The sequence below is a fragment of the Scyliorhinus torazame genome, chromosome 20, assembly GCF_047496885.1.
Source record: "Scyliorhinus torazame isolate Kashiwa2021f chromosome 20, sScyTor2.1, whole genome shotgun sequence".
In the NCBI taxonomy this organism is placed as follows: Eukaryota; Metazoa; Chordata; class Chondrichthyes; order Carcharhiniformes; family Scyliorhinidae; genus Scyliorhinus; species Scyliorhinus torazame.
This window is the reverse complement of record NC_092726.1, coordinates 15,366,016-15,383,707: the sequence shown is the minus strand read 5'-3', so window position 1 is coordinate 15,383,707 and position 17,692 is coordinate 15,366,016. Positions and strand designations below refer to the sequence as shown.

Here is a 17,692-nt window from a genome sequence, read left to right as displayed (position 1 = left end):
GGAACCGAGTACCCAACATCGCATCCAGGCACCACAGACCAGCATAACACCTTCCGGGAGGACAATTGGGAGTAACTATAGCATTTTCATACTTTTGGTTGTAAAATGTGCAACAACCTAGGCCACCAGAATCAACAAAGAACATGCCACCCTGGGCAGGCAAACCAGGGCCTTGCACGTGGCCCAGCCTGAGGAGGTCAATCTGATGCAGCTCAATTACATCACAACCAAAGTGGCACCAATTTGGATCAGGTTTTGAAGCCAACAGTCAGCCCTGGTAGTGGACACAAGGGCTGCTGTCTCCATCATCAGTCAACAAACCTTCCTCTGGCTTCATACGGGCATCTGCCCTTGGGCTTGCGTGATACCAATGCTCAGCTGGTGACATATACCAAGGAGCCTTTGAACATTATTGGGACCACTATGACCCCGGTCATAATGGGCAGCAGTCAGACTTCGACTAATATGGGACTGGGATCCAACCTGTTGGGCTGTGATTGGCTGCAAACACTTCATTTGGACTGGCAACAAATCTTCGGGATGGGCACTGGCAGTCTGTACGAGGTCCCCTGGAAATATCTGGAGGTTTTGCACGAGGGCTGGGGGAAAAATAATAGTGGCCAGGGCAATACTTTATGTCAGCCCAGAGGCCCAGACCAGATACTTCAGAGCACAATGGGTCCCCTACACCTTGTTTGCAAAGATGGAAACCGAATTTCTGCACTTGGAAAGTTAGGGTATCATACGCCCAGTCCAATATACTGAATGGGCAGCACCAGTGGTCCAGATGTAGAAACTGGATAAGTTATTCGTCTGTGCAGTGAATATAAATTGACAGTGAATAGGGTCTCCTGCCTGCACTGAAATTCCATGCTGCGTGTAGAGGTTCTGTATGCAAAGTTAGCAGGGGGCCACTCATTCACAAAATTGGACATGAGCCACGTGTATCTCCACCTGGAGATGGATGCAGTATCACGGTAGTACGTGATCATCAGTACCCACAAATTGGCTCTACTCCCGGTTGGGATCTCATCCTCATGTGATATTCCAAAGTGTAATGGAAGGCATTCTTCAGGGACTGCTCGGTGAGGCCACCGAGAAGGAACACTTGGCAACTTGGAAGAGGTCCTTGGGCGAGATAGTGGCCCATATTTAACATCACTTAGTGCCAAAAATGAGCCCCCACAGGCATTTTGCATCACTCCTGCCTCGCCATTTGATTCACCTGACTTGTGTTTCAGTGTCTCGCTGCTAACAAAGTGGAACTGCTTGAAAGTGCTCCCTAACCACTTACTCCCAGTCAACACTAGGGCTGCACAGTAGCATAGTGGTTAGCACTATGGCTTCACAGCGCCAGGGTCTCTGGTTCGATTCCTGCTTGGGTCACTGTCTGTGCGGAGTCTGCACTTTCTCCTGTGTCTGCGTGGGTTTCCTCCGGATGCTCTGGTTTCCTCCCACAGTCCAAAGATGTACAGGTTAGGTGGATTGGCCATGCTAAATTACCCTTAGGTTAGATGAGGTTGCTGGGTTACGGAGATAGGGTGGAGGAGTGGGGCTTAAATAGGGTGCTCGTTCCAAGAGCCGGTGCAGACTTGATGGGCTGAATGGCCTCCTTCTGCACTGTAAATTCTATGATTCTATGAACACTCAAGCATGGCAGCGCGCAGGCCTGCTCCCCTTTGGGGACACTGACCTGGAAAGGCTTCTCAATGCTCAGTGAATGACAGACTTTCTGTTCCCCCAAGGTGGTCGGAGGTCAGCAGCAAAGCCGCCAATACTGTCCGGAAGGCAGTGGCAGCGGCTGTCTTGGTGGTTGTACGACCAGGTGGACCAATGTTCAATGTCGCAAGAAGACCAACAACCTCCACTGAGCTGCAAGGATAAGTTACCACCTCTTTCCTGGCATCAGCACCCCCCCCCCCCCAACCCCTCTCCCCGCTGGCACCAAATCACCAGCTGACAGCTCGTACCCTCCCCACATCCAATTTTTTGTTTTCTCTTTGGCACCCACCAGCACAACTCCTTCATATCCAGTTGTGGTGCCCACACATGCCATCTGCGACAGACCCCCCCATCCCCCAATCCATCAAGCATGCAGCTCACAAAACCCCCTCTTTGTCTCCGCAGGAGAGGATAGCCCATAATATGCTGGAAAGGGCCAAGACAGGGTAACGGAGTGCCAGGGATGTGAGTCCTCACCCCCTATGAGGTTCGGGCACCGTAAATCAAGGGATTATCCAAAGAAAGAGCAGTCACTGTCAGCAAGGTTGGTCTGCACTGCAGAGATGAGGATCCACTGCCCCATCACCCACATGATCTTTCTCAACTGAATTGTTCATGTCAGACAAAATTATCCTTCCCTCTCACTGACCACATGTCCATTTTGGGCCACCCAAGAGACCACCATCGAGGCGTCACAGCTATTCACCCCGCCTTCTACCAATGCAGTGACACACACCTCGGTGGGTGACATTAGTGGACAGGCTTCTGGGACAGAATCTGGTGAGTACAACACAGTTGCTGATGCATATCAGGTGGAGGCAGGAACATCCAAGGGAATCAGCAGTCGGAGGTTTGCTGGATCCCAAGATTCAGCTAAGTCCCAGTCAAATGCCCAGCTTCTCAACAAAGCTAGAGCTAGGACATGGCCGTGAAATGTGGGAGGGGATGTTAGCAAAATTCCAGCAAGTGCATAGCTCATTGGAGGAGTCACAAAGGTATTGGGTGCAGGAGATAATGCCGACAATGTGTGGCACCGAGGTCAACACTGCTACGGTGGGAAGACGGCACAGTGGTGCAGTGGTTCGCACTGCTGCCTCACGGCACTGAGGACCCAGTTTTGATCCAGGCCCCGAGTCATTGTCCGTGTGAAGTTTTCACATTCTTCCTGTGTCTGCGTGGGTCACTCCCACAATCTAAACATCGACAGGATAGATGGATTGGCCACAATAAATTGGCCCTTAATTGGTAAAAAAGAATTGGGTACTTTAAATTTAAAAGAAAAGAAGAAAAAAAAGAATATTTTGTTTATTAAATGGTCAACAGTAACAAAGATTTGAAAATCATCTACGTAACATTCCACATACCATACTAACCATTAAATACAAGGAAACGTGAACATTCCATATTGGTACCAATACAAAACTGTATTAGCTCATTTTCACATCGTGCTGCAGAGCTCCCCTGCTGAGGGGCGGAGGTCCATTATATCAGATTTCACTTGATATGGAGTCAATGTGGAGGACTCCCAGCACCACTCTGTCCCTACTGTACAACACAGTGCTGCAACCTCAGGTGAGTCTGTCTTGCAAGTGCGACATAGGGGCAGCACGGTAGCATTGTGGATAGCACAATTGCTTCACAGCTCCAGGGTCCCAGGTTCGATTCCGGCTTGGGTCACTGTCTGTGCGGAGTCTGCACGTTCTCCCTGTGTGTGCGTGAGTTTCCTCCGGGTGCTCCGGTTTCCTCCCACAGTCCAAAGATGTGCAGGTTAGGTGGATTGGCCATGGTAAATTGCCCTTAGTGTCCAAAATTGCCCTTAGTGTTGGGTGGGGTTACTGGGTTATGGGGTTAGGGTGGAGGTGTTGACCTTGAGTAGGGTGCTCTTTCCAAGAGCCGGTGCAGACTCGATGGGCCCAATGGCCTCCTTCTGCACTGTAAATTCTATGATCTATGATCCGCCATTGAGTGGGGTGCCCACTGTGGTTTCCTCACGAGCAAAATCTGCCAGGCAAGAGGCAGACTCTAAAAGGTATCTTTGATGAAACCGGGACATTAGGAGTTCTCCTTCAGTCCCCATGATAGAAATCCGGGCCTCTACTGCTTCAGATTTTCTCCGTATGCAATGTTCTACCAAAACCTAACACACTACTTATCTAGGCTTCCTTACCTTCTTTTAGATTTGAAGTTCACCAGTAAGATGTAAGTAAAGTATGAGTGTTAAATAGCCCAAATAGTGCAATTTTGATGCTTCCTTACCTGAGCTTACTTCCAAATAGGAAATAGTGCTATTCTTTCCCCCATTGTTCCTCAGTTGTGGATGGTATCATCACTGAGTCTGATTCTATCATTATCAATATCTGCACAATACACTTTCCAGCAAAGTCTGCTTCCACTTATCAGGAGGAGGGACCATGGGTCATTGTTCCCCTCCTGAATTTAACAGTGTTCTGCCCAATTGGAGTGTCCCACTACTGCTCCAGCTAAAATGAACAAAATCAGCAAAGTCTGTAGATTGAACCTGGAACCAGAATGGCCTGAATGGTGCAACTACTCTCTGAAAGGCAGCAAGGAAGCCCATTTAGTTGGAACTTACTCTCAATCTGCAAGAGTTTGGGAAATGCTGTGGAAAATCTGACACTTTTTTTTCTCTCAGGTTCTCCAATGAACAGAACTTTACAAGATACTCCCCCAATTCTTCCTCCACGTAGCCACAAGAAATCTCAGTTATTAACTCCAGTGGAGGTACAGTTTACTTTTGTTTCTTAATTTGATGGCAGCTCAATGTATCTAGTCTTATCTAGTATTGTGTTCTCTCTATACTTCACAGAATATCGATGATGGTGAATACTTGGAATTTGACCACATAGAAAGTGAGTACGCTTCATTCCACTAACCACTAGACTAATTTAAATAACTGTGTTTAAGGGTAAGCAAAGAACATACAGGGAACTCCTTCAAAGTCCTCTGCCGTATAAAAATAGCATAAATTGTAAAGATAATAATTGACGTGTACATTTTAAAATCAGCTGGTAGCATGTTTCCCAATGATGAGGAAGTTTTTCAGCTGTGATAAATGTGATAGGGGGGTCTTACAAATGTAACAGCACTATGGGTATTCCTACACATGGACTGCAGCAGTTCCAGAAGGTAGCACACCACCACCTTCTCAATGGCAATTAGAGATGGGCAATAAATGCTGCATAGCCATGCAGTGACACCCACATCCCATGAACAAATATAGGAAAAAGCTTGTAACATCTCTATTCCAGAAAAGAATCAACAGTTAGGGGGTGTAGGCAGGAAAGTGGAGGCCACAATTAGATCCGACATGAGCTCATTGAATGGCAAACCAGGATTGAGCAGCCAAATGTCTATCCCTGGCTCCTATTTCTTTTGTCTGATATAATTGGCCTGAGCGTGCTAGGGTTATCAGAGGAGGATGGGGAGGGCTGTACATGTCAGCCAGTCTCCATTATGTAATTATCCCTTCTGGAAAGTGCACAAATGAATTTCGGGTGAGGGTATGATGCCCCCACCCAATAGTCGTACAAAGTTAATAGAGGCTACGATTGAATGTCATTGATAAGATCTGTTAGGTCTCACCTGGTTAATGTCTGTCAATGCACAGTAATATAGACTCACATTGTGAATGACCGCTTGGGCACAGTGCTGTCGACTACCTGGTGCTAGTGGATTATACCCTAGAAAAGATCAGTTCCTTCAATAAATGAGGGGGGAAAAATGGGAAAAACACTGGATAAATTTGGCACACCTAGGGTGCTTTTTCGATAAGACAACAGTTTAATATATCCCCGCTAAGAGAGGACCTGTATCATGTTTTTATGAATTTCGCATTTCACCAGTCCTCCCTTCTTCACAGGCAGTGGAAGTAAAAGTTCACCAGACCCCAGATCACAACCATCAATTACTCCACGAGGAGCAAATTTACCAACTCCAGTGTAAGTGAAGCCCATCTATCAAAGAAATAAAGAACGATATATGTATTTACGGAACCCTTTTTCACAACCTTGGATGTCCCAAAGTGCTTTGCAGCCAATTAAGTACTTTTTAAGTGTAGCTACAATTGTAGTATAAGAAATGTGGGAGCTATTTTCTCCACAGCAAGGTCCCGAAAACAGCAATGAGATAAATGGAAAAATGATTTGTTTTGTTGATGTTGTTTGAGGTAAAATATTGCCGACTGCCTTGCTCATCTTTGAAATAATATTTTGGAATCTTTAATATGCACTCGAGGGAGCAGATGGGTTTCATCGAACATCTGACACAATAAACTTATTTTTGTAAGGGCCCCGAAGAATCCAACACGAGTTTTAAGGATACAAAATAATAACGTTTATTTACTATAACAATATTATACATAACAGTAGCAGTAACTTCCCTTGCTACCTTCTCCTTCCTGCTGGAAGCTGGGCTGGCCAGCTTATTTATAGTAGGAGTTTCTCCGCCCCCCTCATTGGGGAAGTTCATACTCCCATAGGATTGTGGGATAGTCATTAGTCCCCAGCCAATCGTCAGTAGGCAGGTTATAACACTTATCTTCGATAGTGCAGTGCTCCCTCAGTAGTGTACTGAAAGGATATCGGAGGTTTTCAGCTCAAGATTGAACTGAATTTTAATATCCTTATTTCATTTTCAATGTTTACATTTTTCCTGGTGTATTCGATACCAAATAAAATATGTATTTTCTTATAGGACAAAGCCTCCGGTTCCTATTGGGAAACCGGTAAGTGTTGTGACTAAATTGTGCATGATTAACAATTGAGTAAAGATTGTTATTGACGTTAGATGTAGTTGCAGCAGAATCTGGTGACTGGTGTCCTAAATTATAAAGATGCAGCCACCTGATCAGTTTGGAACAAAGTTGCGAGTTGGTGGAACTAAAATCAAGGGCCCATCAAATTATTCAGGTGCACTTCTGGAAGGAGCATTACTCTGCTGATGAACGAGATGCACATGTCATTCGTTAGCACTGATCCCAAGTTCTGGAATAAAATAGGGGAATGCCAGGAAACTGAAGCAGATTACAGTATGTGAAGGAAAAGAAGAAGCTTCAGATTTTGGGTAACATCATTGAATCTTATCCAAAAGAACATACCTTCCATACAGATGCGGATGGCTCTGTTTTGCACTTGCATCATTTTCAATTTTACAATTCCAGCCAATACTTTTTATGTTGGTCTGCATTTCGTTGTCTGTCTATGGAAACTTCTTTTCGTCAGGACTGCTTCTAATATTTTAATCTTGTAATGTTCTCCCTATTTGACATTCTTGGGATTTGATTTCACAGGTGTCAAACTGACCTCTAGTACAGCCCAAAGACGAGTCTTTTTATGTGAGGGTAAGCAGGGTCCTTGGTCACAACTGTCAGCACGCAAATTCAGCAACCCTATTTTTAGCAACCCACCGCATACTACACACACACACTTTCCATTGATATTGATTTAGAGCAGTGTTCATGGCTGTTAGTTCCTGCTCTAACCAAATAATGGTGAGCACTTTAATTGCTGTCTCGCCTAATTCAGCACAAATCAGAGACTGAGTCTGGGACCTCCTGGTTCTGTACCACAACAAATCCTCACAAAATAGGGAGAGGCCTGATGAGCTCTTTGTGACAGGAAGCAATGCTGTCTCTCAGCTCTTACTTGCAAGGCTGTGCAGGTTTAATGTGAAATAAGATATACTCCTGTTATTGCATACCTAATGGATGAATAAATTTTGATTTTCGGTGATGAAATGAATGAAGACTTGTGTGGAAAATAAGTTCTACAGTCTGAATTTAGTATCAGCACAATTTCTTTTTCAGTTTCCTCACACTCCTTCGCTGTCATCAGAAGGTAGGTGTTTGCATTTTAAATCTTTCAGAATTTAAGTACTGTACGTCTTCAATCTCAATAATCCTCTCTATTATTGCAGACTGGAATGTGCAGATGCTGCAACAAGACTGTTAACATTTATAATCATGTTTTAAATTTGGTCATCAAAAAACTTTAATGGTTTTATCATTAGTTAAAGATGCATAGCAGAGACAAAGATTATCTTAAAACAACTAACTAACTGTCACAAAAATCATTACTCATTCAATTGTTGCAGTGTTTCCATTGATCAAACTCAGTAGAGTACAATCAGCAAACCATTAACAAACTAACTAAAATTAACTCATCTCTCCCATGTTCAGGAATTTCACAAAATAACATGTCTGTCCAAAAACACAATCCTCAATGTTTCCATCCTCAATCTATCAGGATCTGGATCTTAGATAAGAAGTTAGGTGGGGTTACTGGGTTACGGGGATAGGGTGGAGGTGTGGGCTTAAGTAGGGTGCTCTTTCCAAGGGCTGGTGCAGACCCAATGGGCCGAATGGCCTACTTATGCACTACAAATTCTTTGATTCTAAGAATACAATTCATGTGCACTTAAAAGTGTAGAAAAATCAGCAGGATATTAAATGCACATGACGGGTCCTTGTTATTACAAAGCTTGCCATCACATAAACCTCCACTGTAAGTAAAATGAATGGGCATTGCAGGCTACGTCTGTTTAATTAGTTCTGCCGATAGTACTCAACAGTAGAGCAAGTCCGCTTTTATTTTGGATAAAAACAGTTCAGGTTTTCCCTCCAAACACACAGCACTTCTCTCTTCTGTAATGGATCTAATTGCATTCTTTGTACAACAGAAATGTCGATTCCACCTTTAACTAGCAAAAGAACTCTCATAAATGAAACAAAATTCAGTGTTCTGGTGCCAACTCCATTCACCCAGAGGTAAGTGAACAGACTTTGGGTTAACTCACTCCAATTCTGGAGAATCATTCTGCTTATGTCACTGGTAAATGACAAATCTGGCTGTACTTAACCCAAATACTAGACTCTGGTTCATCAGCATTATATCAGTGCCATTAAGAACCATTGTCCAGAGTTGAGCGACAGGTTGTCCTCTGAACTGCTGTAAATGTTCTCCAACAAACATGTTTTGTTGAACTGATTCAGTTGCAACTTTTAAAACTCTAGAATGGCTCTTCGATTTAAAAAAAAAAATGTTTTTATGAAAGTTTTTTAATTTCACAAAATCTTACAAAGCATACAAATTTATATAAAACCTCCGAAATTTCCAACAAGACAAAATACGAATGAAAACACAATCTCTCTACCACTGCCCCCCCCCCCCCCCCCCCCACCGCTCCCAATCGTCCTTTATTTTACCCACCATCACATTGGTCACCCAACCAGCTTCCCCAAATAACAACAAATATACACAGTGTACAAATCCTAAATAAACCCATCCCATCAGCAACTATAACTGTTCCTCCACACCTTTTTAAGTGAGTCAAAGACCACTCCGGCGTTGAGCCGCCAAAGGTGCAAAATCCTCTGCACCTTCAGGGGCAAGGCCGGCCCCGAAGTGGTTTGCGCCACGCCAACCGGCGCCAAAGGGCCTCCGCTGGCTGGCGCAAGTTGGCGCAAGCGCGGGAGCACCAACGTGTGCTGGCGTCATCCCAGTGCATGCGCAGGGGGGGGGGTTCATCTCCCCGTCAGCCATCGCGGAGGAGCACAGCAGCCGACACGGAACAATAGAGTGCCCCCACGGCATAGGCCCGCCCGCGGATTGTTGGGCCCCGTGGGGGCACCCCCTGGGGCCAGATGCCCCCGCGCCCCCCCCCCCCCCCCACCCACCCACCCCTCCCTCCCAGGACCCCGTAGGCCGCTCGCGCAGCCAGGTCCCGCCAGCAAATATCTGGTGTAACATAGGCCGGCGGGACTGGCCGAAAACGGGCGGTCACTCGGCCCATCACGGGCCGGAGAATCGCCGGGGGGACCGCTGCCATCAGGTACTTACTGGCGGGATCTGGCTGCTTGGGAGGCCTCCTAGGTCCTCGGGGGGGTGTGGGGGTATCTGGTCCTGGGAGGTGCCCCCACGGTGGCCTGGCCCGCGATCGGGGCCCACCGATGCAGGGGTGGGCCTGTGCCATGGGGCCACTCCACGAATTACTCTGCGCCGGCTGCTGTGGACCTCCGCGGTTCCCAACGCGGAAATAAACCCTCCCTGCGCATGCGCTGGGATGATGCCAGCACAAACCATTCCGGCGCCGGCCTAGTCCCTGAAGGTGTGGAGGATTCCGCACCTTCGGGGGGGCCCGACACCGGAGTGGTTTACGCCACTCCTTCTCGCCCGAGTTGCCCGCCCCGCCAATTCCCGCAGAATCCCATCCCTTGTTTCTCTCCCCCACCAATGTGATATCAGCCTCCAGCGAGGCGAATTGTACCTCAACAAGATTTCCTCCACTCCCTTCACCATCCATCACTTGTTGCTTTTTACAGCCACCAAGATTTTCTCTACCTACCCCGAATCAGACCAAGAGTCTCCTCAACTGACTTTTTTTAGGGTATCTATCATTGCCTGCCTGTTTTTTGATGTTTCCCAAACTTCGAGGCCAGTACCTCTGCCAGCATTTTGTTGTGGTAGGAACGGCTGTACTCTCTGGAGACGACTCCGCCATCTTCCCTACTGCTGAGCGACACAGACTCCCCAAATCTGTCTGAGGGTTTCCACTCGTAACCTTCTTTCCTCCAGCCTTTTAAAATCTTTGACATTATTTAGTTGACTGGTTCACTAAACCTTTAGCTAGGCCGGGTTTGTTCACCCAAATTCCCCAGGAAACCGGCAAGAAGGACAAGAAAAATCAAGTACCCAAGCAGGAGCGACCTAGAATGCTTTTCCTTTGATGAGAGCTCAAGAGTTTGGATGGGATGACATAGTCTGTTTCTCTGGTGTTGGGTTTGAGGTGTATCATTGTGGACCTGCTGATCATCATACCCAAGGCATGCATGAACAAAGAACAAAGAAATGTACAGCACAGGAACAGGCCCTTCGGCCCTCCAAGCCCGTGCCGACCATACTGCCAGACTAAACTACAATCTTCTACACTTCCTGGGTCCGTATCCTTCTATTCCCATCCTATTCATATATTTGTCAAGATGCTCCTTGAATGTCCCTATCGTCCCTGCTTCCACCACCTCCTCCAGTAGCGAGTTCCAGGCACCCACTACCCTCTGCGTAAAAAACTTGCCTCGTACATCTACTCTAAACCTTGCCCCTCTCACCTTAAACCTATGCCCCCTAGTAATTGACCCCTCTACCCTGGGGAAAAGCCTCTGACTATCCACTCTGTCTATGCCCCTCATAATTTTGTATACCTCTATTAGGTCGCCCCTCAACCTCCTTCGTTCCAGTGAGAACAAACCGAGTTTATTCAATCGCTCCTCATAGCTAATGCCCTCCATACCAGGCAACATTCTGGTAAATCTCTTCTGCACCCTCTCTAAAGCCTCCACATCCTTCTGGTAGTGTGGCGACCAGAATTGAACACTATACTCCAAGTGTGGCCTAACTAAGGTTCTATACAGCTGCAACATGACTTGCCAATTCTTATACTCAATGCCCCGGCCAATGAAGGCAAGCATGCCGTATGCCTTCTTGACTACCTTCTCCACCTGTGTTGCCCCTTTCAATGACCTGTGGACCTGTACTCCTAGATCTCTTTGACTTTCAATACTCTTGAGGGTTCTACCATTCACTGTATATTCCCTACCTGCATTAGACCTGCATTACCTCACATTTGTCCGGATTAAACTCCATCTGCCATCTCTCCGCCCAAGTCTCCAGACAATCTAAATCCTGCTGTATCCTCAGACAGTCCTCATCGCTATCCGCAATTCCACCAACCTTTGTGTCGTCTGCAAACTTACTAATCAGACCAGTTACATTTTCCTCCAAATCATTTATATATACTACAAAGAGCAAAGGTCCCAGCACTGATCCCTGTGGAACACCACTGGTCACAGCCCTCCAATTAGAAAAGCATCCCTCCATTGCTACCCTCTGCCTTCTATGGCCTAGCCAGTTCTGTATCCACCTTGCCAGTTCACCCCTGATCCCGTGTGACTTCACCTTTTGTACTAGTCTACCATGAGGGACCTTGTCAAAGGCCTTACTGAAGTCCATATAGACAACATCTACTGCCCTACCTGCATCAATCATCTTAGTGACCTCCTCGAAAAACTCTATCAAGTTAGTGAGACACGACCTCCCCTTCACAAAACCGTGCTGCCTCTCACTAATACGTCCATTTGCTTCCAAATGGGAGTAGATCCTGTCTCGAAGAATTCTCTCCAGTAATTTCCCTCCCACTGAAGTAAGGCTCACCGGCCTGTAGTTCCCGGGATTATCCTTGCTACCCTTCTTAAACAGAGGAACAACATTGGCTATTCTCCAGTCCTCCGGGACATCTCCTGAAGACAGCGAGGATCCAAAGATTTCTGTCAAGGCCTCAGCAATTTCCTCTCCAGCCTCCTTCAGTATTCTGGGGTAGATCCCATCAGGCCCTGGGGACTTATCTACCTTAATATTTTTTAAGACACCCAACACCTCGTCTTTTTGGATCACAATGTGACCCAGGCTATCTACACCCCCTTCTCCAGACTCAACATCTACCAATTCCTTTTCTTTGGTGAATACTGATGCAAAGTATTCATTTAGTACCTCGCCCATTTCCTCTGGCTCCACACATAGATTCCCTTGCCTATCCTTCAGTGGGCCAACCCTTTCCCTGGCTACCCTCTTGCTTTTTATGTACGTGTAAAAAGCCTTGGGATTTTCCTTAACCCTATTTGCCAATGACTTTTCATGACCCCTTCTAGCCCTCCTGACTCCTTGCTTAAGTTCCTTCCTACTTTCCTTATATGCCACACAGGCTTCGTCTGTTCCCAACCTTTTAGCCCTGACAAATGCCTCCTTTTTCTTTTTGACGAGGCCTACAATATCACTCGTCATCCAAGGTTCCCGAAAATTGCCGTATTTATCTTTCTTCCTCACAGGAACATGCCTGTCCTGTATTCCTTTCAACTGACACTTGAAAGCCTCCCACATGTCAGATGTTGATTTGAGTTGTGGCTACTGGAGTTACTGGCTAAATGGGGGAAATCGTCTCTCTAATTTCTGATATTGTGATCTTGTTGCTATTTATCATTTTTGTTTAACCCCTATTTGTGTTTGTAGTGTTCCTGCCTCAAATGTGCAGAAAGGTCCCCAGGGTAAGTGCAATTAGAGTGCATAAATGACTGATATATTGTATACATATACACATTGAACTTGGATGAGAGGGAGAGAACAAAGAATTCAGGCTATTTGTGAATGGATCTAGCTGGATTTTGTTTCTCACTTGGCTCACCTCAGTTCAGTTCAGATGCTGAATGCCATTTTTATCTGTTACAGGTAAGTGGAGTAATGCCAGTATGTTTCCCTGATATTAATTGTAAAATTGCAAGCTCGCACCAACTAGTTGTAAAGCCACTGCCTGTTGCAGCACTAATCAAAACATGTTTGATCCCTGTTGTGTGCTGAGTTAATAATAATAATGACCTTTTATTGTCACAAGTATGAAGTTACTGTGAAAAGCCCCTAGTCGCCACATTCTGGCGCCTGTTCGAGTACACAGGGAGAATTCAGAATTCTCAGCTGGTACGGGAATTAAACCGGCGCTGCTGGCCTTGTTCTGCATCACAAATTAGCTGTCTAGCCTACTGAGATAAACCAGTCCCTTGAGTTAGCTCATCTTAGCCAGGACAGGAGTGGGATGGTACAATGGTCTGTCAGTTCCCTGATCAGGAAGAATACAGCCTTGGTCCTGGTTGTTCTGCAGTGGTACTTGCTGGAATATTCATTTTTAAGAATGTTGAAACCGGGATCAACTGTGCTGTGCTCACCATGATTAAATATCGAGTTCATAATCACTAGGAGACATAAAGAAAGACCACTGAGATAAGGTTTCAGAGAGCTGATGTGGAACAAACTTGGAAAAATATTGCAAACCCACACAATTGATACACAAGTTTAAAAATGGAATTCAGAAATTGGCCTTTCTAAAGAGTAATTTCGGACCAGGTAACTGAGTGACTGAAGCTTGACCATGGGTGCAGAACGGTGCAGAGCTGATGATAGGTTTCAGAATAAACTAAACCAGCTGTCCTTTTTAGTCGTTTTCTTATTTATCTTTATTCATCCAGAAGCATTTGGCACAGAAAAAGTACAGGTGCAAAAATAGAGAATATTTCTGGGCAGAAAATTTCAAAAGATTAAATAACTGAATCTGTTATTTTCCTTCAATCTGTTTTGTCTTCACTAACAGGTACTAGAAGCACTGGGTTGATATCTTCACCACATGTGTTTGCAGAGGTGCGTGTTTACCATTATACCATTCAGTAGTGTTCAGTGATATTGCTCCTTATCTGTTTTCTAATTGCTGGTGCATTCCTCCATCTTGGCTATGTTCATCTATGAGGTTGCAATGTTGTGCAACAAACCATGAAGAATTTAAACATTTTGGATGATTCCTCTTGTAAGATATCTTCAGTACAATCCAGAAATGCAATTCTCTGCTTGGGTTGCTCTAATCTAGCAGATTTACATTTGGATTATGTTTGGAGATGGGTTATTAGTAACATCCAAAAATATTCCCATGTGGTTGCCATACTCTGGTCTGATCTGGTTCTGTATCTTTTCTAAGCAAATCACCTGGCACCAAACCAAAGAAAGAACAAGTGATCAAATAGTTCAAAGAGATGGGTTTTAAGATGCGTCTTAAAGACAAAGAGGTGAAGAGGTTTGTGGAGGGAATTCTAGAGCTTTTGCATGGCCTCCAAATTACTGGGGAGACAATAATGTTGTGGTATTGTCACTGGACTAGTAATCTGCAGACCCAGGTTGAGTCTCATCATAACAGATGTTGAAATTTTGAATTCAGTAAAAATCTGGAATTAAAAGTCTAATGATGACCGTGAAACTATTGTGATTGTCATAAAAACCCACCTGGTTTGCTGATGTAATTTAGGGAAGGAAATCTGCCATCTTTACCTGGTCTGGCCTACATGTGACTCCAGATCCACAGCAATATGCTTGACACTTAACTGCCCTCTGAAATGTCCTAGAAAGTCATTCAGTTCATGGGCAATAAATGCTGGCCTTGGAAGCTATACCCACATCCCATGACAAATTTTTTAAAAAGTGAAGGGAATGGAAGATCCTCAAGAGGCCAGAGTTAGAGGAATAAACAGTTCTGAGAGAGGTGTAGAGCTGGAGAAGGTTGCAGAGTTAGTAAAGGCAAAGATCTGGAGACGTTTAATGTAAGTATAAAAAATGTAAAGTTGAGATGTTTGTGGACTGGACACCAACTTGAGCCTGCAACCACCGAGATGATGAATCAACACAGGTAAATATGATGCAGTACGTTCTGATAGGAAGATAGGAAGTTACTTATTACTTGTAAGATGCATGGGATAGATGAACAAACCGGGCAAATTTACAATGAAAGACACCGTGCCTGGGAACAGGGCCCTGACTAAACTGGGTGGGGTGCCCTGTCGTATTGCTGGACTCGGTATTGGAACACTCAGAGCCAGCTCAGCTGGAGTGCACATCAACATGGCCAAGCAGTTATCAGGGAACCCAATCAGAGGCACCTGAGTGCCCTGAATGTGCTTCAGACAGTCTGAAATTGAGCTGATCTTCAGCAGCAAGCACAGAGCATAATCAGACTTTGGTAGGATGAGAACCAAAGAGTTGGAAGGTAAGTCACAATTGGCATCAGGAGACCATGAGGCAAGGGAGAGGCACGGTGGCCGGCCACGATGAAGACAAAATGTGGGGAAGAAATATGGCGCCAGCAGGATAGGGGACCGCTCTTTCCAGGCCAGTAGCAAGCGCACGATGTCCCAAAGCAAAGTAGAAGTGCGGCAGCCACGACAAGGACACAGAATGGGTGAGGCGGGCTGCCTCTCAGGTGAGTGCGGGGGAGAGTATGAGAGAATGAGGGATGGGGAGAGTGTGAGGGTTTGGTTGCAGGGAGGGAAAGTTTGTGAGGGGAATGGCCGAGTAGAGTGGGTGTTGTTTTAAATCTATTATCAGGATCACTGCTTCACAGTTAAAAGATACATCCTATTTTTGCAAAGCTAAAACCTGATAAAAACATGTGATTAATTGCAAATGCCTGCTCTTTCAGCCACTTTATTAGTTACCTGAAATTAAGATCAGTTTCTTCAACAAGATGAAACGACATTATCAATCTGAGAGTCAAAATGCAGACAAATTAAGGCGAGACAAGAGGACGAAACTAAGCAAAAAGACAGTTTGTATTTTAAAAAGCTCAGTGCATATTCATCCAAAAGAATTATCTGAATACAGGCCCATTTCCGGCGATACCACATTGACTGCAAAGGTTCAACAATGGACTCTGAAATAACAACAAAATTACAAGATATTGCTGATTCTGTCCAAGGGAGGGAAGAAGCCTATCCTGAAGACATTGCCTTATGGCCAAAATATGTTTCCCTGGGCATGATAGAATATTTTGAACAAAATTTTAGAAAATGTTGGAGGCTGAAGGCAGGTTAGAAGTCTTCACCAGTCCTGATTTTTTTGATGGTAAACAGAATTGGGATGACAGAAATTAGAAATCGGTTGATTTTTATTTTGGAAACCTCGAAGGCAGTCTATTACACTTTCAAATGAATCCCTGAGCCTAGTAAAAGAAAACAAACATTTGTTGATGGCTATTCTAATGGTTAGACTGAGGTGAGCACAGTAAGAAGTCTTACAACACCTGGTTAAAGTGCAACAGGTTTGTTTAAAATCACTAGCTTTCGGAGCACAGCTCTTTCCTCAGGTTCATCTGGCGTTGTAAGACTACTTACTGGAGAAATGTTGGAAGAGATATTGCTGATCATGAAACTCCCAAAGCTCATATTAATGCTCTGTGTGCATTCGTCCAAAGATGTAACTTATCTGGAAGAATTAATTCTGCATTGTCAGCTCAGCACTTGGGAAAGTGCTGAGATCTGCTGTTGCCACAGTCAAACTGCTGTCTTGTTTGGGAATAATCCAAACTACCATGACATGATGAGTCATCATTGAAGAGGTAATTTTTTTAGCCTGCATTGAATATCTCAGTGAATTTAATGAGCTTTACAAAGACCATTTGAAAAGTTATAATATGGTGGCTAAGTGAAGACCAACTTTTTAACACCCCAAACCTACGCTTACTTCATCATTATTTAGCAGAGCGGCTCAGAAACCAGTTCATTAATGAAGTAAAAGATGCCAAAAACTGTTGCACAATAGATGATCCAACACCAGATGTGAGTCACGTGGATCAGTTAACATTAATTTTAAAATATACGACCAGTGATGGTAAAGTTGCAGAGCAGTTTCTTTGTTATGTCCAGCTAAAATCTCACTTCTGAATGTCTGGAGACAACTGTTTTAGAAATCATTGCAAATTTAGGATGTGACATGAAGTATATTTCTGGGCAGAGCTTCAAAAATGCTGAAAACATGGCAACAAAATATTCAGGTCTACAAGCAAGACTGAACAATACCACCCCTGTGCACTATTCACCCCATGTTCCAGTCACTCCTTGAATTTAAACTGCAACTCTGCAGCTGAATCCTGTGAGGCAGCTGAACTTTTTTTTACTTTGTTCAAAATATGTATGCCTTTTCTTTCGGTTTCCACGCATTGTTGGAATATGTTGCAATAATTCTTGGAGCAGGCAAATGGAAAACATTTCACAGTTAAAATAATTTGTGACACCACGTGGTCTGCCCGTACAGATAGTATTTTGGCTTTGAAAATGAACTTTGCTGATTTAAAGGAAATCTTATTAGACATAGCCGTATCAAATTCAGAAAAACTGTGTGAAAACGGAAGCAAAATCCTGAGCTGAGAAGTTTGAAAAGTACAATATTGCTGTTTTTACTCCTTTGTGGAATCATTTACTTCAAAAGAATTCATGCCGTCAGCAAATTGCTGCAAAATATTCACACCAGTTTATTGAATGCTGCACAATTGTCAGCTTCAGTTCAAAGTTTTGTCATGAAAGTTAAAATGACGGACTTCC

At 44.6% G+C, this 17,692-nt stretch overlaps 1 protein-coding gene across 1 annotated transcript in view; it reads left to right on the top strand.

Moving 5' to 3' along the window:
* LOC140396903 (uncharacterized) overlaps positions 1 to 17,692 on the top strand; it is a 117,290-nt gene that overhangs the window by 39,380 nt on the left and 60,218 nt on the right. The window contains exons 6-13 of the mRNA XM_072485757.1: positions 4,376 to 4,464; positions 4,550 to 4,592; positions 5,603 to 5,681; positions 6,436 to 6,466; positions 7,547 to 7,577; positions 8,419 to 8,506; positions 12,798 to 12,832; positions 13,927 to 13,973. Coding sequence (XP_072341858.1) covers positions 4,376 to 4,464; positions 4,550 to 4,592; positions 5,603 to 5,681; positions 6,436 to 6,466; positions 7,547 to 7,577; positions 8,419 to 8,506; positions 12,798 to 12,832; positions 13,927 to 13,973 — 443 coding nt within the window. The remainder of the gene's footprint in view (positions 1 to 4,375; positions 4,465 to 4,549; positions 4,593 to 5,602; positions 5,682 to 6,435; positions 6,467 to 7,546; positions 7,578 to 8,418; positions 8,507 to 12,797; positions 12,833 to 13,926; positions 13,974 to 17,692) is intronic.